The sequence below is a fragment of the Neovison vison genome, chromosome 2, assembly GCF_020171115.1.
Source record: "Neovison vison isolate M4711 chromosome 2, ASM_NN_V1, whole genome shotgun sequence".
In the NCBI taxonomy this organism is placed as follows: domain Eukaryota; kingdom Metazoa; phylum Chordata; class Mammalia; order Carnivora; family Mustelidae; genus Neogale; species Neogale vison.
In genome coordinates, this window is record NC_058092.1 from 190,600,006 (window position 1) to 190,620,036 (window position 20,031).

The 20,031-nt window shown below is 45.9% G+C and overlaps 1 protein-coding gene across 23 annotated transcripts in view; it reads right to left on the reverse strand.

Annotated features, from left to right (window-relative positions):
- Nucleotides 1–20,031, reverse strand: part of KCNMA1 (potassium calcium-activated channel subfamily M alpha 1) — a 730,059-nt gene that overhangs the window by 358,078 nt on the left and 351,950 nt on the right. For all 23 annotated transcript variants that reach the window (XM_044239898.1, XM_044239897.1, XM_044239893.1 and 20 more), the window contains exon 3: nt 9,732–9,793. In XM_044239898.1, the coding sequence (XP_044095833.1) occupies nt 9,732–9,793 (62 nt within the window). The remainder of the gene's footprint in view (nt 1–9,731; nt 9,794–20,031) is intronic.

A 20,031-nucleotide genomic window follows, 5' to 3' on the forward strand; every position in this document is an offset into this window, starting at 1 on the left:
TTATTGGGTTTTCTGAAGAAAAAAAAAAAAATTTGGACCTATCAACAGGTGACATTTTTTGCTTAAGGCTGGGGTGCTAAAAGTTCCTATTTCCCAAAGCCGAGTCAAAAGACATGGTTCGAAATGGAATGTTTATTTTTAATTTCCTCATCTGAAACAATTAGGTGACACTGAGAGGGATAGGATATTAGGCCTCCGTCTCTGGGCTTGTTTTGTTATCTGTGAAAATTTCCAGATGGATAGGGCTGACAGAAAAGGAGGAACCAGAGCCAACTTTCCATCAGGCACAGCAGACACAGTGCCTACAACCCACCAGACTTCTAGTGACCTATAATAATGCCTTAATTTTCATTTCTCTAAAATCAGAAGAAAAAATAAATATAATAATAATGAATACATGATACTAAATCCAGCCTGGATTATGTTCATCTTTATAGGAATGCAGTCAAAAAATGTAATTTTCAATATTCTGTACAGAGAAAGGGACCCAAGAAGGCACAAGCACCTACACCCATGAAGAGAATCATGTGATCCACCCCAACCCCCCACTCCCCCCCTCCCCCTGCCCAAGCAAACCCTGGTCTCCAAATGTGCCTCGACCATCTCGTCAGTAGCACCCCCTCCCTCGGCCATACCATTCCTCCCACCACATCCCGGGATGCTCAGAACCTGGCAAGTTCATAGACAATGCCCCTGAATGGCATACTCTACCCTGACCTTGGTTTCAGAAAGGTGGAGTGGATGTCTTCCGGTCAGTCACTTCTGGAAATTTCCAGAGAGACGTTTCCAAAGATTTCCATCATGTGCTACTGGAGAACAGGTCTTATGGCCATGAGGGATGATTCGCTTATCTGGTTCTGTTATGCTAATCCTTGAAACACTCAATCCTTTAACCCCGCGGCTCATGGCAAGGCAAGGCTTTGCTGGATTCTGCACCCACTGAAAATAAAAGTCAGAGGACATAGCACAGGCCATAATGAGAGGCGCCCCCTGTGGATTCCTAGAATCAAGAGGAGATGGAGTTTTCTACCTCCTCAACACAAAACCTCCCGAGAGCCAAACCATTCCCAAGACCCAGCCGTCTCCTCGGCTTCTCTACTTTCAGTCCCTCTGCAGTGCTCATGTTAGAGAGTGAAGATACACTGCCCAGTGAAATCTCACTGTTTTCTTGCTTTGTCACCTCATTTTTCCTATCTTTATCTTTTTCCTGTATTTATGCCCTTTCACCCTCTATCTCTTATATGATGGCTAGACTTTCTGACCCTTATAAAAATATATATAATTTAAAAGTCCTAATGAAAAAGATCTAGACTGAGGCATAGTATTCTCACTCCTCCATACCTAGCAAATGTCTTACACACAGTTCATACTTAATAGGGATCTCTTACCTGACTGATACCTTTAAGGGCATGGGTTCATGGCTCTCAGCTCTAGGCAGCTCTAGATCCGCCCCTGGCCAGCTGGGTGTCCTTGAGCAGGTCACTGAGGGTGCTGAGGCCCAGGGAATGGTGGCACCAAGAGAAATCTAAAGTTTCTCCTGTAATCTCTGTTCTTATGATGAGACTTGTGGCTAGACCTCCCATGCTAGGTTTTCCCATCAATCTAGAGTTGGGACAGTATTGTCCCTTATAGATACACACACACAGACACACATACACTCCTTTCTCCCAAATTCTATGAATAGTGACATGTGCATCAGAAAGTCCCAAGGGCATCTTTGCTGCAAGAAATTCCATTTTTAAGCCACAAATGACTCGTCATTGACCAGAGTGTCCCCAACGCTACCATTTGTCAGGGCATCAGGAAGAAGAACAGGGGGAATAAAAACAGAGACAGAAGTCACATCCCCATTCTCATCTGCAGCCCGTAAGACCTATCATAAAGTTGTAACAGACAGTACCAAACCTCAGCACAAGCATGGCAGTGGTATAAGCATTAGCTTTGTCCTTGGGTTTGGACTAAACCGTTCTGAGTGCTAACCCTTCTCTCCAGATGGCTCCCACCCTGATCCCTTGGCGGTCCTGAAGGCACATCTGACCATGACCTTAGGTAGAGGACCAGGGCTGTGCCTCAGGGAGAAAATCCAGCCCTGGAGCGTTATAAACACACGCTCACAGCAGAAGACATAAACAACTAACTGAATCTTCAAAGGAATGCATTTTCTTCATTTTCCCTAAAACAGTCCTTCTGTTACAAGAGCCAAGTGGGCTGAAACAGTGTCAGATAATCCAAAGTTTTCTTCTGAAATTCTGGACGGTGGTGAGAGTTGAAGAAATAATTCATTCTAATTTTGGAGAGGAGAGTAAATATGGATTTATAGACACAGTTATCAGATAGTGTTTTCACAGGGAAACAAACGAGCCATTGGGCAAAATGTCCTCAAAAGTCATGCATAACAAATTCCAGGAAAAAAAAAAATTCCAAACAAGCCAAACCAAAGCACTCAGCCTTGCTAACCTTCCACAACACAGCTGAGCTCTTACCTCCCCTCTGAAATAGTACAGAAGGGAAAAAAAAAAAAGGATCATAAATCAAGGAATTTCAGAGCCTCTTGCCCAGGGGGATGAAGCAAATGAATCCCAAGTGCTCACCTGGCATTATCTTTGTTCTGTTCCATGGCCCTAAATTTGCCCTCATGATGACAGCCTGAGACTTCAAAATGGGCGTAAAAATCACTATTTGTTTTGCTATTCCATGTGTAATATTCGCCATCACATCTTTGTTCACTTTATATTTGGTAGAATGAACCCAAGGGATCAGGGAGAAACGGGCCTGAACTGGAGAGATCTGTGCTGGCTCTAGGTCTGCCCCTGGCCAGCTGGGTGTCCTTGAGCAGGTCACTGAGGGTGATGAGGCCCAGGGAACAGAGGCACCAAGAGGACTCTGAAGTCTCTTCAAGCTCGGACATGTCATTCTCTCAGGTTATCTTTTGCAGCAAATCTGGAAGGTCTAGCTCTGTCTTCCCTCCCACTCCTAACATAGTCCCTGAGTTTTTCCAAGGAAATGTTAAAGAGGAGCAGGTCCCGGATGCTTCTGGACACGGTCACAAGTGGTAGCTCTGTATCACCTGTGCAGTGAGAAATGAGGCATGCAGCTGAGACCACCTCACCCAGAGGGAAGGGGAAAGAACAAAGAGAAGCTACCCTCCGGGCATATCCTCCATATCCTCTACCTGTCTCCTCTACTAGGTTTGTGCTCACCTGATTTAAAAAAAAATAAAAATAAAATGGCATTTTGGAAAGCCAGAAGAGGTAGCACACAGCTGAGCTGGGGTTGCACCCGTGTCAGAGAATCTGGTGTTGCCATTAAAGGTTAAATTCTGCCAGAAAACAAGGACTTCCCATTGGGAGATATTTACAGACCCTTTGCCCTGAGGGGGCCTCCCCTTTCCCCACCCCTCCCAGGGCCCAGCTCCTCCACCATCTGACGCTCCATTCTTTCAACAGCTGCAGGCTCTCCTGTTGTGCTCCCTTCACAGATGTGCAGTGCTGTTCTGAACATCCTGCCCTTGAACTTTCCCTACCCATAATTTTCCAAACCAAAGCCTGGCAATAAAAATGTCAGTGAGGGACAGAGAAAATTGGGGGGAGTATGTAAAAAAGGAAGAAAAAAGAAAAAGAACAGGGAGATGCTTTGCACACACAGGGACTTGTGTTAACTTCCTCAACAAAGGTTAAATGCACACCAGGACTCCTCAACCAGGACCTCAAGGCAGAGAACAGCAGGGAGTTTCTCAGCACAGCACCTAGAAATGTCAAGTTCCCTAAAGGAGCTGGGGACAGAGTGAGGTGGAGAGCTTTCTTGCCTATGCCGTGGGCTCTCCAGCTGTGCTTCCTGTGGAGGGTGGGGGGACGTGCTCATGGGGAAAGTGAGAACAGCCTTTGTAGTGATTTACAGTTGACATTGTGCTGTCGGGAAGGTGACGACTCGGCCCTCGCAGCTCTGCCAGGTGTCCGCTACAAAGCTGGCACACAGAGGCACTGGGTCAACACCTGTGCGACGGCCAGTAAGAACAAGACCGGCTGGAGGAGGAGATCGGGTATCCGACGGTACTGAAAAGATCTCCACAGAAACATCTCTTGGAACAAATTCTCCTTGGGTGCATTGCTTTGATGGTACTAACTTTCTAGGAACACAATGCAAAACTACAACAGTTAATGAAATCCTGCAACTCTCTAGAGAGATAAAAGAACCTGTCTAATGGAGAAACAGGGCCTCTCTCATTACCTGTTTTTGTGTGCTAAAATGACAGGCACAGAGGACAAGGTCAGTACCTTGGGAGGAAGCGGAAGGTCTTTCTACTGGGAAAGAATCCCGTAAATGAGAGAAGCCCTTGAGAAACAATCATCTTTCCTTGTTCTGTGCTAACTCGACCCTATTCCATCACCCAGTGCTGCCTCCCCACTGAGAGAAAAGAGAAGAGAGTCTCATTAAGCCATAATTTAGGAAGAAATGAATCCAGACCTAAACAGACACCAGACAGAACACATCCCACAGACATGTCCCACATGTCTCGTGTCCTAGGAAGGAAGCTTGCTAAGACCCCTGTAGGCACTGCTGACTTGCAGACTTGGTGACTCCAAAGGTAGAAATTGGAAAGATGGAGAACAAAAGAGAAAACAGGACAGATGAGTCAGGTACAGAGGCTAAGCTACTCCTTGTTCTTACAACTCCTGACTCAAGGCACAGACTCACTTCCAAAGTCTGGAATCATACTTTGAGACCTGGAAGAGAGATGCCTTTAGACATGCTGGGGTCAAATCCAGACCCCATGACAGATGAGCTCTGTGGGCTGAAAAAAATGCTGCATCTTCAGCCTCCTCACCTGCCCAGCAGGAAGAGTAGTCACACCCACCCGATCAGATCGTTGGGAGAATTCAGTGAGGTCATGTGTGGTGTGTACCGTAATGCTTAGCACCATACCTCGCACAGTCTATGATCAGGGAATGTCAGTTCTCCCGGCCTTTCTGAGGACAACTTCCAGGCTGGACGACTAGAGCCCCTCCTATGAGAACACTCAGTGGGTAAGACTGCAGGGGGCTGGCCAGTTCTGCAAAGGCTCTGGGTATCCCCATCCTATCAACGGTACCAGTTTTATTTTCGGAGAGGATGAAAACAACCTGTCAATTTCTATTCCAATCTTAAAGATAATCTTCCTTAGCCATACCTAACCCTAAGCAATTTTACCGTGTGGAGCATCTTCAGTGGTAGTGCACTGAAGAGGTCTCAAATGAGCGAATGACTCCAAGATGAATGAGCCGATGAATACACACGTAACATGTTATATGAATGTTGGAGACCTGGGGAGGAACATTTTCACATCATAACACTGCCATTAGCCTGGAATCCAGCCCTTGGATGAGATGCTCTCCAAAATTTGCACTGTTCTTCCCTCCTCCTTCTAATGTCCATATCCCCAAAACAGCATCGCTGATATGAGAAGCCAAGAGCAAAGACTGGTGAAACCAGCAGGCGCTCCCACTGTGTGCCAGCAATTTTGGAGCAGACAAAGTCATTAAGGAAAAATTTAACAATGTATAACCTTTCAGCTTTACTCGGCTAACAGGAGGTAGCTTGCCTTGCAGAGACATGAGCCTGCACTGAAGTCACCAGCAAGCAGGACTTGACCTTCATTTTCGGTCTACGCAGTATTAAATATTCATAATCCACAGAACTGTAGCATGAGAAGTAGCTGAGTTTAAACATGAATCAAAGGAATAAATATCTCCCCACAGGTGAGTCATCCTTTCCAAGGATGCCCCTGGAAAAAAATGCAAATACCCAGGGCCTGAAGCCTCTGTCTCTTCCAACTTTCTCTTGAAATTCTAGAAGCAGCAGGAACTGATGCGTTATGCAACCCATGAATTCTGCACTCACACTGACATCGTTGGGTCTTTTTTTTTTTTTCCTTATCTATTAGAGAAGAATTACTGTTCCTATGTCAAAGAGAGGAAACAGACAGGGATGGGACCAGCAATGGTGACATTATCACCCAGAGGGTGTCTGGGGCACTTTTGACTCGGTTGTACAATTTTTAAAAAATCTTTGCTTCACAGAGTATCAGAGCATGTGGGAGGAAAGGGTCAGCGTAGAGATCAAGAGACATCAGAATTAGGAGCTGGAGCAGCGCAGGCCTTAAATTGGGCAGAACACCTTTAAAAAGAAATGAAAAAAGAAACCGTTCTTTGGGGCAGTGTCTGCCTTGTGTGGCTTAATTTAATATCTTTTGAGGGATGGGATTACTGTGTTTGGAGGGCTTAACGCTTCTCTGTGTCTGTAAGGAACTGACACTTGTGTCTATCCAAGAGTTGGTGGAACAACTCCCCCCTGCTTGGGTGTCTCTAGAGAGTCTACCACTGGGATGATGAAGCGTAATTTTAACACAGTTTAATGTAATTCTCTTTGGCTTTCAACTCCAGGAGCTCTGAGCACAATCTGTCCTAGCTAGACAGCAATCACTTGAAGCTGCAAGAGTGATTCTTCTGGGGCGATCCCTCTAGGAAAATTAAGACCCAAGGAAGGGCCCCTCGAATCCTTGAATGAAAAAGGACTGCTCAGGGAACTATCCCGGCCCAGCAACAGGAAAGGAAAGATGCGTAGGCGAAGCGGTCTTTGGAAATGACTTACCCACTGCCTCTTCAGAGTACAATAAGCTTGGAAAGGTTAACAAGATCACATAGCCACCAAGGATGACATTTAACTGAGCTGCCTTCCCCACCTGCTGCCACACGGAAGGGGAATCACGAACCAGCCAGACTACCAGCCCATTAGCACAACCAGATAGACCTGCCTGACGCTGAGCCAGCAGGGCAGCCCCCCAGAGCCTCTTTCCTATATTAATCAGCCTTTTTCTCGCTCTTCAAGGGGCTGGGTGCAGAGAGACTTCACACCTTAAACTTGTGCTGCTGGAGCGTTCCCCACCACTGTGGGGGAGGCCAGCTGTGATTAAAATTCACTGACACAAGCCACCTCACAATGGTGTCTACCCAATTAGGCTCATGCAAAGGGAAAGCCTGTAGACTTATTTATTTGACTGATATATGTGAAGGGCATAAATGCTAACAAAAATTGATCTGAAGAAGACTAGGTTTTTTGAAGGTGATAATATCGTGTAAGTTCCCAAGGGAAGTTTAAAGCTCTCTTTCCAAGACGCCCAGATGGCCAGCCAAACTACAAGTGTGTCTAATCGATGAGAGTTTTGAATGGAAAAATGGATTTTAAGAATCGACATTCAGCTTTCTTAGACATTTTCCGTTTGCATATTCTGTGTGGCTAGAATTTCATTTTCTCTTATCTACTCTGCTTGATTACAATGTCTCATAGGTTTGTTTCGTTGTTGTTGTTGTTTTATTCCCGGGAATCTATGGACTTGCCATACAGGTTAGTTCACAAATTCTACTTCTTCCCCTTACTTAATGTGCGCACGCTTCGCGGAGACTCCCCAGAAAGATGGAAGGCTCCTTGGTATTGGCTCTGCTGATCAGGTCACCCAGAGGACAGAACCTTGGGAGATGGCTATAACCAAACACAGCAATGCAAATGGAAAGTAGAATGGCTAACATAAATAAACATAAGGTCTTCTTATAAACCAGGGCTCGCTTTGCCCAACCACACAGATCAGTCGCAGAGAAGAAAGACTGAGGCTAGGACAGTCCTCAGGGAGAAGAGACACAGGTTTGGTTCTAAGATTATTGGTATTTTTGCTGAAAAAAAGAAGAAAATAGGACTGAATGTCCATCTTTGGAATACACTCTTTCCAAGTTCGTAAAAGAAGCCAGAGCCAGACAGGGCTCCTGAGGCTGGCTTTCCCAAGACTTGGCAAAATCAGAACGAAATCCCAAGGACACCGGGGTGCTTCAGCGTATCCAGGGAAGGGGCTCTTGGCCTTGGGGAAATCCATTCCTTTCCAAACTCTCACATGGAGCCGAGAACACCAGAATCTACTGAACCAAAGACTGCCTCTCAGTAGACACTGTAAAAAAGGACACAATTCAAATCCGTCTAACAAGAGCATTTTATTTCTGGGAAATACAGAGGAGCTGAAAGGGTGGGGAAGGGAAAGAAGGCAGCGAGGCATCTCTCCGAACCGATCGCCATACTCACCTCCGTGTAAGGGTTTGCTCTGTCCGGGGCAGACACACGACATGCCCAAACCCATTTGCTGAGCCTGGCATGCCAGGAAGCAGACAGGGTCTGCACCCCCTGGCATGTGAGAACATGCCACTCCTGGGAAGAGAATGAGGAAAGAAGACGAGGGCTTTAGAAGATCTTTGATTCAATTCAAATATGGTCCAGAATCATTAAGATGAGATATTTAAAAGAGGCTTACCTTCCATGCCATACCAGTTGGGAGTTTTCCAGACTTAAACAGCTCTTCTCTTTCTTGGCTGGGAAGAGCTGATGGAGGGCGCATGTAGAATCTTGTCTTCCGGAGGATTTTGAAAGGACCCTCTCCCTGAGGCAGGGGAGAGCAGTCCAGCCTTATGCATGGGGACGGGCTGAAGGACCTCTGAGATTCTCAGACTTGGCTGATTCCCAGAGGCGAGTGATTCAAGGGATGCTTTCTTTATTTTCCCTGACATGGCATTTTGGCCTCAGCACCCTCAGCACTGCACAAAATCCTTTGGCTGGTGACCAGATGCCGCTGAGAAATTCAGAATTTAGGCGTGCATGAAATGACTACCATCCTGAGCCACAGAAAAAGAGCACATAGCTCAGAATTCAGGCACACCGGGGTGTACGCCAACAAGGACACAAAGCAGGTTCCTGGAGTCAAACTCCAGTAGGCAGCCATACCATGGATAGAGTTCAAAGAGGTGAAACCACTCTAACAGTGGACAATGCTGGCCAAGAGTTCAAGTTCAGGTCACACAGAAAGGCGCATTAGACCAGCTCAGCTCCAGCTTCCCAGATGCTGTCAGCCTCAAGCTTGCAACAGAACAGTTGGAACAGATGAGGTACCCCAGGGTGATACCTGCAGGAAGCAGGGCAGAGCTGGCCGCCACCTAGCAGCTCTGCTCCGTGACCTCTTTTGCCTCTGATAAAGTATTAAACTCTGTCACAAGACCCCACCGCAGGCCCACCCTAGGGTACTAGTTCATTCAACTGGCACCCCAGGGGTCCGTGTGAATGTCCGCTCTGGGAAATGCTAGATGGCCATGGGCCTACACCTCTGGGAGTCATCATGAACTCCTCCATCCCATCCGTCACCTTCACAAGTCAAGAAGCACTAACAAGCAATGCTCCCACAGAATATTCTGCTTGATAGCAGCAAAGGACAGAACCACACTTCCTCATCTGACCTCCAGTAAGATGACAGCATCAGGAATCCCTCATGAGAAGAGGCCCTTTCCACCCCTAGCAAGAATGGCTCAGACCCTCGGTGGCTGGATATGTGCAACCCTCCTGATGGCTGAATACTGATACCAGAGCCCTCTTAGTCTCTCGACGCTGTTCGTGCAAATACTTCAACAGGAAATAGCTATTTGAAAATAAATAATACCCAGCAAAAAGGCTTAACCTCAGATACCACTCCCTCCCTCTTGCGCCAGCAGTGTCAAAGTAACCTTCTTCGTGAGAGCTTGTTTGCCCAATCAGAAGACCAGCCCAGAGTCGCCCTGCCTTCCACGGACAGCCTTCCAAATTTCGGTGTTAAAGTAAATCCCTTGATCAATGCAGAGGCTCATGATTGTTTTAGCAAAGAGGGCAAGACAACGTATTTGAATACTCACTTTGACGAATCTATGAAGTATATTACAAGTGCACCAATGCTCAGAGCAAAGACTAAGACAACCTGCAAAAGAAGAGGAAAATGTCATCACTTAAGAGCCGACACCGGGAAGCTTCGTATTTCTGTTTGGGGTTTTTTTGGACACACGTGGCAGCAGCTGGGAAGCAGGGTTCCGACTGCTTTCTGGGGCCCCCTTGGGAATCTCAGTCCCTGGAGTCCCCCACCGGACGCCCTGATGTGGCCTTCGCCCCTTGCAGCAGGCAGCAACCTCAGTGCCGGCCAACAGGGGTCAGGGCAGACTCTTGGATCTATGGCTCTCATCCTGCCCTGTCCTCAACAGGATCCAGCTTCTCCGCAACTGAAGTCAGCACGCTCCAGTGGGAAGGGCAGGCAAACATTCAGGTGACACAATGGGTCATGTTATATGCACCCTGGGCCCAGAGGAACTGAAATATGGGAATATCAATTTTTCACAGCTTTGCCAAGATACCACTTGGCAATGGATACATACCATAAAATTCACCTATTTTAAGCATACAGTTCAATGACTTTGAGTAACTGACCAAGTGGTACAGCCTCACTGTCATCTAGTTTCAAACATTTTCATCAATCCCAGTTACACCCCTCACAGGGACACCCAAGAACGGTCGGTCCCTACTCCTGCCCGAAAGCCTACGCAAACCCTGATTTACTGCCTGTCTCCAGGCAAGAACCATCAATTTGAAAATCACATATCTGCTGTGTGTGTGTGTGTGTGTGTGTGTGTGTGTGTGTATACTTATAACACCTCTCAAGTATTCTGGAAACAGTTTAGGTGAGGAAAGCCAAAGCTGGTAATACATTAGAGCCAGCTACACAAGCATCCCTGTTCATGTTTACACTCTTCACTCAGAATTAATCCCCGCTGATCTAGAAGACAGTCTGGCATCTCTTGCAAAGACTACCTGACACATGGAAGCCCATCCAAGCCATATGTCGCCGCTGAGGCAGACACTGACACTTCTGCCCCCTCCCTCCATCCCGGTTTGTTTATTTAGTCTTTCACAGTGGAGACCAGTAGGCCATCTAAATGGATGCTCAGAAATAAGAAAGATGCGAAGATTGAAAACAAAAGTCAACACCACCGCTAGACACAGTGCCAGGGTGCAGCAACGACCTTTCAGACACGCTATCTCCTAAAGGGACTTTGGAAGGAAAGAAGTGTCAGTCTCCTCTGAGTATCTGCATATTGCCATACCTCTGGCAGCAGCTGGCGGAGACAGAGGAATCCCAGCTTATGTAATGACTGGGCATGGTCACGCCCTGTGTGTGTGTGTGTGTGTGTGTGTGTGTCTGTTACAGAGAGAGAGAGAGAGAGAGAGAGAGAGAGAGAGAGAGAAAGGACCACACACACATATCTGTACTGTGTGTGTGCACCAAAGTGGCGGAGCGGAAATGAAATCTATATACGGCATTCGCTGGAAACACTGCAGAGCCCCATGGAGCTGCCGGACACGCAGCCGACCGCACAGTAAACACCGACAGTGACAAACAGCAGAAGGAAGACACAGCTTCACAGCACCTGACAAACTATCCTTATGAGAGGAAGTGGTAAAGCAGTACACCACTGGGGCTTATTTAATTCTTCCATTTTTTCTCAAAAACTAATCCACGCTGCAGCTGAATCCAAGGCAGCACTGCAGTCTGCTGTGGGCGATCACCATCTCTCCATCTCTCCGGGGGCTAATCCCCCCAGCAGGCTCACCCCAGACGCTCCCCTCACACTCACTCATTCATTCTTTGTAAAAGTCATCCACAAAAACAAACAAAAACATAAACAAGCCTGGCTTTCCCCCCTCTATTATCTCAATGAGGCACCAAAACAAATAGCTTCAGATTAACTTTGATCTGTGTTGCTATTTCTGAGATATAAGCGGTTAGATCCTGGCCCCGACCTCATTCTCAAAATGCTGCAAAGGGAAGGGGTGTGGCCAGGACACAGGGGAAGGACCTCTTCTTCATTCATAAACAGCTGACCGAGACTAATCTCTGCCGGCTGGAGTGTGTGTGTGTGTGTGTGTGTGAATCCTGAGCTGGTCAGACTGGGCTATAAGGCCAAGGAGGGGAGGGGAGGGAAGGGAAGGGATGCAGGGGAAAAGGGAGGAAAGAGGATGGAAGCCCTTGCAAATGGCATCTACATCATTATGCAACACACTCAGAATCTAAGCTCTCCTGCAGTGGTAAGGATTTCCCAGCACTGGGGGGCCAGACCAAGTAGCCCACTCTGATTTGTCCCAGCTGCCTTCACTTGGCCTCTGTGACGCGGAATAATGTGCAGCTTATTTAAGCAAATCAGCCAGTGACAGGAGGGGAGGACTCCTGCTAGCTTCTTAAGATGCAAACTCAAATATCAGCACCTCTCTGATAGGGTAAGGGAGGGAAGTAATCCAAAGGCAAATGACCTCCAAGAACTGAAGATCCTGATGAGTGAGCCTGTTCTTGGGTCCACATGGTGGGCCAGAAGCCTGGTTCCTGAGGCACAGGGTGTCCAACTGTTCCACCCACCCACCTCCACGACTGACGTGATCAATGGGGAGCAGACCAACTTCTCAGGATTAAGGCAACTAGGCATGTGATTTTTAAACTTGCTAAATGGCTCTTTATCATGTCAGGCTTGATTGCATGGTCAACCTGGATCCAAGTGCTACAGAAAATGCATCAGCCCCTTGGATTACACCATGAAAACAGGAATCCAACAAAGATTCGTCTTCTACAAGGCCCTGGCAAAGGACTAGCACTCTCTCTCTCCATCCTTTATATCTCTCCCTCACTCTGACAAATCGCCCATTGTCTGAGAACTCTGCTCTAAATATGAAAAAATTAGGTTCAACTGCAAACAATGGTTAGATATTTAGCCTAAATGCCAGTGGTTATGTTATAGAGCACCCAGAAATAATTATCTAAGTATTTATTTCACATCTGCTATATTTGAGGCCCTAGGAAAAGTGGAAAAAGTCCACTTGGAGTCATGAAACATACTGCTTTGTGGAGTAACCCTTACATAGTAATCTATGTTACATTACGCGATGATGCAACTTGTGCTGGGTTGTTTGGCAAACGTATAGTCAATCTGCAATGAGGTATTGACTAGGTAGAGATATAAATGGGAGAAGTTAAGGATGGGCGGGAACCATAGGGGTTCTTGTCTCAATATGGTTTTTGTTCTCAATGTGTCCCTTCTCCATACCTGTATTGGCTACTCTAGCACCCCTTCAGTAAGTGGGGAGGCCACTGGGAGTCGTTCCATGTGCCTCAATAGTCCTAGGAATAAAAGGCACTGAAGTCCAAGGGACATGGTAAAATGAGGCCACGAGAAGCATAACACCTGAGATGGAGAAGCGCTAGCCCTCCAGCAGCAGGGTCACAGAAGACCCCTTCCAATAACCAAGCACTTCACAAAGCTGTTGCAAACAAGACCTTGTAAACACAGTCTGACACGTGGGACAATATGAGCATTCCCTCTCGAGGCACACTGTGTGCTGACCTCCGCCAGAGCCTTCCTAGCTTTTATAGGTTGGGGTCCCCAGATCATCACGGCTACCTGGAATGGCGCAAGCCACCGTATTCTTAGGTTGACCAAAAAAATACCTACATGCTACATGGTGATATGAAGTACTGAGCGATATTTACGGAGGTGCTGGATACCTAACAAAAGTGATTTGATTAATGTCATTGAAACAAGGGTACACTTGAGTTATCTGTTCTCAGAAATGCAAGGTCAAACACTACATGTGTTTGCACAGAAGAATATCAGGAACAGACCCACAGTTACAGACACGCATTGTATTAAAAAAAAAGGTTTGTCCATAACGCCTGGCACCAGGAGCCTGATGATAAATGGAGCACAGAGAGGGGATGTTCACAGATATTTTCATGATGGTCATTCCAGCAGGCCCTGGAGATCTCTCAAATGTCTCAGAAAGTTCATGAAAATGGAAAGCAGGATGGCAACGCACAGAATATCCCCTGTCAGGCCACTGAGGATCTCCATGGAAAGGACAGTCCCAGTAAGAATGAACACAGAATGAATGAATCAGAAAGGTTGCCTGTGCTAGAAACTGGTTTCCAAGTTGTTAGAGTTCAACCCAAGTGCTTTCAGTAGACACTAGTCACGCGTCTGCGAGGGCCTCCAGACACTGACTGGAGCAAAGGCTCAGAAAGGCAGCTCCCATCACAATCCCCTCACAGGAGTGGCATTTCTTAAAAAACAGAGATGCCTTCCCCCTTCCCTGGAACCAGAGAGTGGCCAGCTGGGGGGACGGGCAAGCTGGGCACCTCTATCTTTCACAAGCTCCACCAGTGAATCTGATATATGGCCAAGAATGGGAGTCACTGAATTAAAGCCATTAGGGGAAACCACTTAGCCCAAGTCAGAGATTAATTTACAAATGTCGCCTTAACAATTAGCCCATTAGAACATATGTATGAGGCCTGGAGGCTTTGAGAATCATGCTAAGAGTACTCTAGAAAGGACAGAGAAGAGGATGAATTAATTCTCTCCTGAGCAGGTTTTATACATTCTCAGCTCACAGCAGAACAAATGACCCTAATTAATGATTCTGCACATTTAATTGGGGCCTAGCCAGTCACTGGCAGCAGCGACCCCTCCAAAAATGGACCATTTTCTACATATAATCCCAAAGGCACATCACTATTTTTTTTATTGAGGTATAATTTATATACAATAAAATTCACTATATAAAAACAATAGATATGAGAACTCCCAAGGCAAAACAATATGGGGATATTTTGTTTATGAGTGATAACATCATTCCACCCTCCAAATTAAAATGTTTGGTCTGGTGAATTTAACAGCTCCGACAGACATTTATTGAACCCCTTTGTACAAAGCCCAGAGCGAGAGAGAGGGAAAAAGAAAACAAAAAGAGCAAAGTCAGGCCTGGTCTTTGCCCTCAATGAGCATGGAATCCAGAAGTTGAAATTACTAAGGTGTCCCCTGTGGCTTTGATAAATGCCTCACATACGAACGGACATTTCTGGGATGTCCAAGGAAGGAGAGGACCCAGAAGCAACACCACTACCAGCACAGACCCCCGAAGCGGGAGGGGAAGGGGAGGATGGAAAAGCCAGGGAGAAAAATGGAAATCCCTGACATCCCCACTCCACCAGTCTGCTGCCGGGAAAGGCAGGCACCAGCACATCAGCAGACAGATTCCTGGCATTGAGGGTACAGGCCCACTTGGGTTGGAATCCCCACTGCCCCCATAAGCTGTATGCTCTTGAGCCTATCACTTCTCACCTCCAGGACTCCACATCCTGACCTGTGAAATGGGCCTTTGGAACAGATGGTCATGAGATCAGGACCTAAGTAGGTTTTCGCTCACAGTGAAAGAACTCAAAACTTTTGGCTGGAGAAGGCAGCATTCTTTGATGCCAAGGAGATGTCATTTGTGCGTCATTGTAACTCGGCACAATGGCCATTATGCGTGTCATTAATCTGGGTCAGAGGGTTTCTTTCAGATAATCGTAAGCGGGAATCCTATGGACACTCGGATTCATGGTTTTTGTGTGTCCTGTAGCACAATCAATTGCTCAAGCAGGTGCCATTGCACAAAACTACAACACAACCTAGAGGGGCCACTGGCTGGCCCTCTCGTGGCTCCGTGCCTCATTCTGCTCTTGCTACAGGGAAAAATGAGTGGGGGAGGTCTCGCTCAATCTCCTTTCCTCCTGCCTCTGTGAATCTTTGAAAAGCCCACGTTTCTGTAGGTTTTGCCCAGAGAAGCTCACACTCTGAATATCAGTTTTTTCTTAAGGAAAAAAAAAAGGATATGTTTTTCTTCCCAGTCTGGCCACTATACTAATGTTTTCCTCACCCTTCAACCACTCTCAAGAGAAGACATGATCCTGCTACCAAGAAAGGTATTTTTGTTATCCCAAATAACAAAAGATTTGTAAAATATAAAACCAATATTTTGACAGTGCCATTTAAACATCCAAAGGTCCCCTAAGTTTCCAAAATAACATTCTGGCACATTACTTTTGACTTATGAACTGCTTATACAAAAAGGCTGCAAGTTGATTCACTGAAAGCCAAGACTCCAAACAACGGTTTAAGTACAGATATGTTCAAGATGAAAGAAAAAAAGAATAAAGAAGTGCTTTCAGTAGTCATTATTTAGAATTATAAAATACGTGGGATTTCCAGATAAGAGTAAAATGGTGCTTTATACAAATGTACAGAAGACTACTGAAAACGTTGATGCCTTTGGGGGCATTTAAATTGGTGCTTCCAATAATGCAATACTTAAAGCCATACTCATTATAGACTAGACTGGATTGTTAGGACAAAAGATACAAATTGGAGAGGACTTCCCACCCCTTAAATTGCTCCAAATGACTTCCATGGCTTTGGGTATAAAGAAAAAAAAAAAAATCCCAGCTTATAAGACCCTGCAAATCCTGGCTATAGACTGAAATTAATTGAAATTTCAGGTCTTCTTATTCACCATGTGTGTCTCCCCACCCCAACTACCACAGGACCTTTGCACAAGTCCTCCAAAAAGTCTTACCTCTATTCATGGACCATTCATCCTTCAGATCTCTGCTCTGCTGCCACTTTCCTGCCATTAATGCAGAGAGTCCCCCCATGAACACAGTAATTTGTACCACTTAGCATGGCAAAAGTTTTACATTTTTTGGTGCAATCACTTGATCAAATCCTCTCTCCTCCGCTGGACTGCAAGTTCTATGAAGACAGTTTGCCTGTCCATTTTTGCTCATCACTAAACTCCCAGAAGCTAGCAAAGTGTCTCAATCAATATTTGTTAAATAAATGTGTATTTGGAGAACAGTCAGGAGAATACGTTTGGACACTGGGTATAATGAAAGCAAAAGAGAGCTGGAAGGACGTGGACCCTCACAGAGTAAGACTCTGGAGCTTAAAACCCCAGAAAGAGGTGAGGTATAGTTCCCATGAAGGCAGGATCCAAGGGACTCATAGCTGGAGTGGAGAGGGACTGGAGAGCATCACAGTTTAGGAGGTCGAGGATCTGGGAAGCAAGGAGGCTAGCAAGGAGGATCAGTGTGCAGATCGGAAGGGGACGGCTGCAGCTGGGGTAAGGGGAAGGAAGGAGGAGTCAGGGATGGAGCCACCCTGAATGGGATGTCGGCATCTGGGAGGTCAGACAGGGTAAGGACTCAGCAGGATGGCAGGAGCCTCAAGAGAAAAGGTTTTGCACCAAGATGGAAGAGGCTATGGAGGCCCAGAGTGTCCAGGGGTCCCTGGGCTATAAAGAAACAAGCCAACTACAAAGAAGTGAGGGAAACTATGTCTCTCTGAAAGACAGGTTCAATTATAAGGTGGCAGATATCAGGAGTGCTACAGGAAGGAGTTGAGAATTTAAATTAGGATCGGGACTGGGAATGTGTGAAAACAAAGTGAAGTATGTGTCATAAGGAAGTAATACACAAAATAATGTAAATATAAATGTATAAGCAATGCATGAATACAGAAACACGCACACACACACACACACTGCAAGGGACACAGAGATAAACAGATACTCTACCCATTAATCACAAATACTGGGTCTCTATCAATATTTATTAACCAATCACATTCCTAGCAATGTATCTCTGCCCATTTCCAAATTAGGTAATTTCAGAATGACCATAGGACCATTCAGGACCATTCCAAAATCCTGGAAAATAATAGGGTTCCTTCTTAACGCAAACTACTAAAAACAATTTTATTGTAAATCACACATCTGTTGGCAAACAGACTAAGCACAATAATGAGCTTTTTTCAGTGGGGAGAGGAGAATTTGACTAATATGGAATAGATATCAAGGGTCTGGATTCTTCTTTCTTTTTTTTTTTTTTAATTTTCCCCAAGGAAGTATTAGGGGCATAATCATACATCAGTTGCACAATCTCTTCCCTCCCGAGGGACCATGTTGCTATAACTCCGGGGCACAAGTTGTACATATTTCTGCAGGTCAGTGTTTCCCTACTGCCATGGAGATGTCAACAGTGTTACATCTTGGGTTTCGTTAAACATGCTCGTTTCATTTTGCACAACACAAATATACAGAAGAGTTAAATGTGCTTCTCTAAAAGCCCCAATTTATTATAAATGAAAACAAGAAACTGAAAGGATCGAAAGCACATTGGGTCAAAACTTTCCTGATAATTGAGGTTTAATGACACTAAAATCTTATATACCATGGCATCATATAAAACTTAAAAGGTTGATTTTCACATTTTTTTCAAAGATTTTATTTATTTATTTGAAAGAGAGAGATCACAAGTAGGCAGAGAGGCAGGCAGAGACACAGGGGGAAGCAGGCTCCCTGCTGAGCAGAGAGCCCGATGTGGGACTCGATCCCAGGACCCTGAGATCATGACCGAAGGCAGAGGCTTAACCCCCTGCGCCAAACTGGTGCCCCTGATTTTCACATATTTTTATGAACAGTATTAAACTGATAAACTGGCAAGCTTGATAAAAGCCTTCCATTCGAGGGCTAAAGTTTGAGAGACCTTTCTTGTCTAATTACTGAAAATCCTGGGGGAAAATTTCCATCTGCTGGTGGAGCTCCCAAGTTTGACCCTAATGAGCTTGTGGGGAGATTGTCTGGCTTAAATGCATGAGGGTCTGGCCAACTGGATTTTAAATTTAATTAGATGCATAAGATGAGAAAACTTGTATAGAACTGTCCAGTCACCAGTTGCCACTTACCATCACCAAGGACTAAATTTATGGCCATCTTTGGCTTCCTTCTCAAACCGTCCTTTTCTTACAGAATACTGAAGGCAAACATGGAAGTGAAAGCAAGGACTCAAAAACATACTTGTACACCCAAATTTGTAGCAGCTTTGGAAGCAACCCATTGACACCAACATTGACGAACCTTCAAAATCAGTGCCCTGCCCCACTATGCCCTGCCAGGCTCGACCATAAAGGCTCACGTTCATGTGCTTGGTTCCCAAAGCACCATATTGTTTTTCCTCTTTTGTAGACCCAACAGCTGACAACAAAGGGGTTGACCTTGGCAAATGCCGTCTAGATAAGAAGGAAACCAGGAAGCCCCCTGTGCTAAGGTTTGTGGTAGTTTGAGATCCTAGTGTCCAAAGAGAAGGTACTAGCTTGTCCACTTCTGACATCTCTCCCTCCTTCCCTCACCTCTGGGAAAAAATTCTTTTTGAATTTACTGTGGTACTCCTACAAACAAGCTGCCTTTCTTGAAGGAAGTAGAAATCTTCATGAGATAGCATTTCTCATGCTCACACATTCCCGTCCCAACAGCATGGAAAATCAGAAGGCAAGGGTCAGTGGTACACATCTCAACTTGTGCAATTATGGCTGTCCTCAGTGCAGGAGGGGGCCCACACCCCACCCCATTACTGTTCATTTAGAAAGGCTGGACCCCAGCCCCAGCTGCCGCCCTACTTCCTGCAACATCTCACGCATCTCCCCATGGCCTGAGGACGATCAGATGCTAATAATGCCACACAGCGGAACCGCAGCTCTGGCTCACCGGAGACCAAATAAAAAAACCACAAACTCCACTTGCATGGGGCACACGGTAGGGCTGGAGGGATGGGAACATGGTCAGGTAACATAGCTTTCCTGCCTCTCTTGGCATCGCTCTTTGGAAACAAGGAGAAAGAGGACTGTCTAGGTAATGCTACTTGTTGTCTTCCCAAGGTCATTTAAAAGGAGGAAGAGGACGTGTATGTATGATGTTCAGGTCTCCTTTCTACTTCAGTCTCTCTATAGGCAGAGCAGGCACATAGGCTGTCTTCAGCAAGGGAGGAGCCAAAAATTTGGGAAGAATTTTGTATTCCCTATTTTTAAGAGCTTTGACACAGTTATCAAGGAGAAATCAGAATTGAGGCGGATGTCCTTAAGTCTTTGTATGGGTTTGCCAAATTTTCTATTTATATGTGGGGGAGAACCATTACCTTCTCAGGGGTTTCGGGGCTCTTGTCATCATCTGGCTGTGTATTTTAGCACAGCCCCATCCTGGTCACTTAATTCCCCTCCCTGTCTACTCCATTATAAGATCTTCAGGACGCCTGGGTGGCTCAGTTGGTTAAGCAGCTGCCTTCGGCTCAGGTCATGATCCCAGCATCCTGGGATCGAATCCCACATCGGGCTCCTTGCTCAGCAGGGAGCCTGCTTCTCCCTCTGCCTCTGCCTGCCTCTGCCTGCCTCTCTGTCTGCCTGTGCTCACTCTCTCTCCCTCTCTCTCTCTGACAAATAAATAAAATCTTTAAAAAAAAAAAAAAGATCGTTA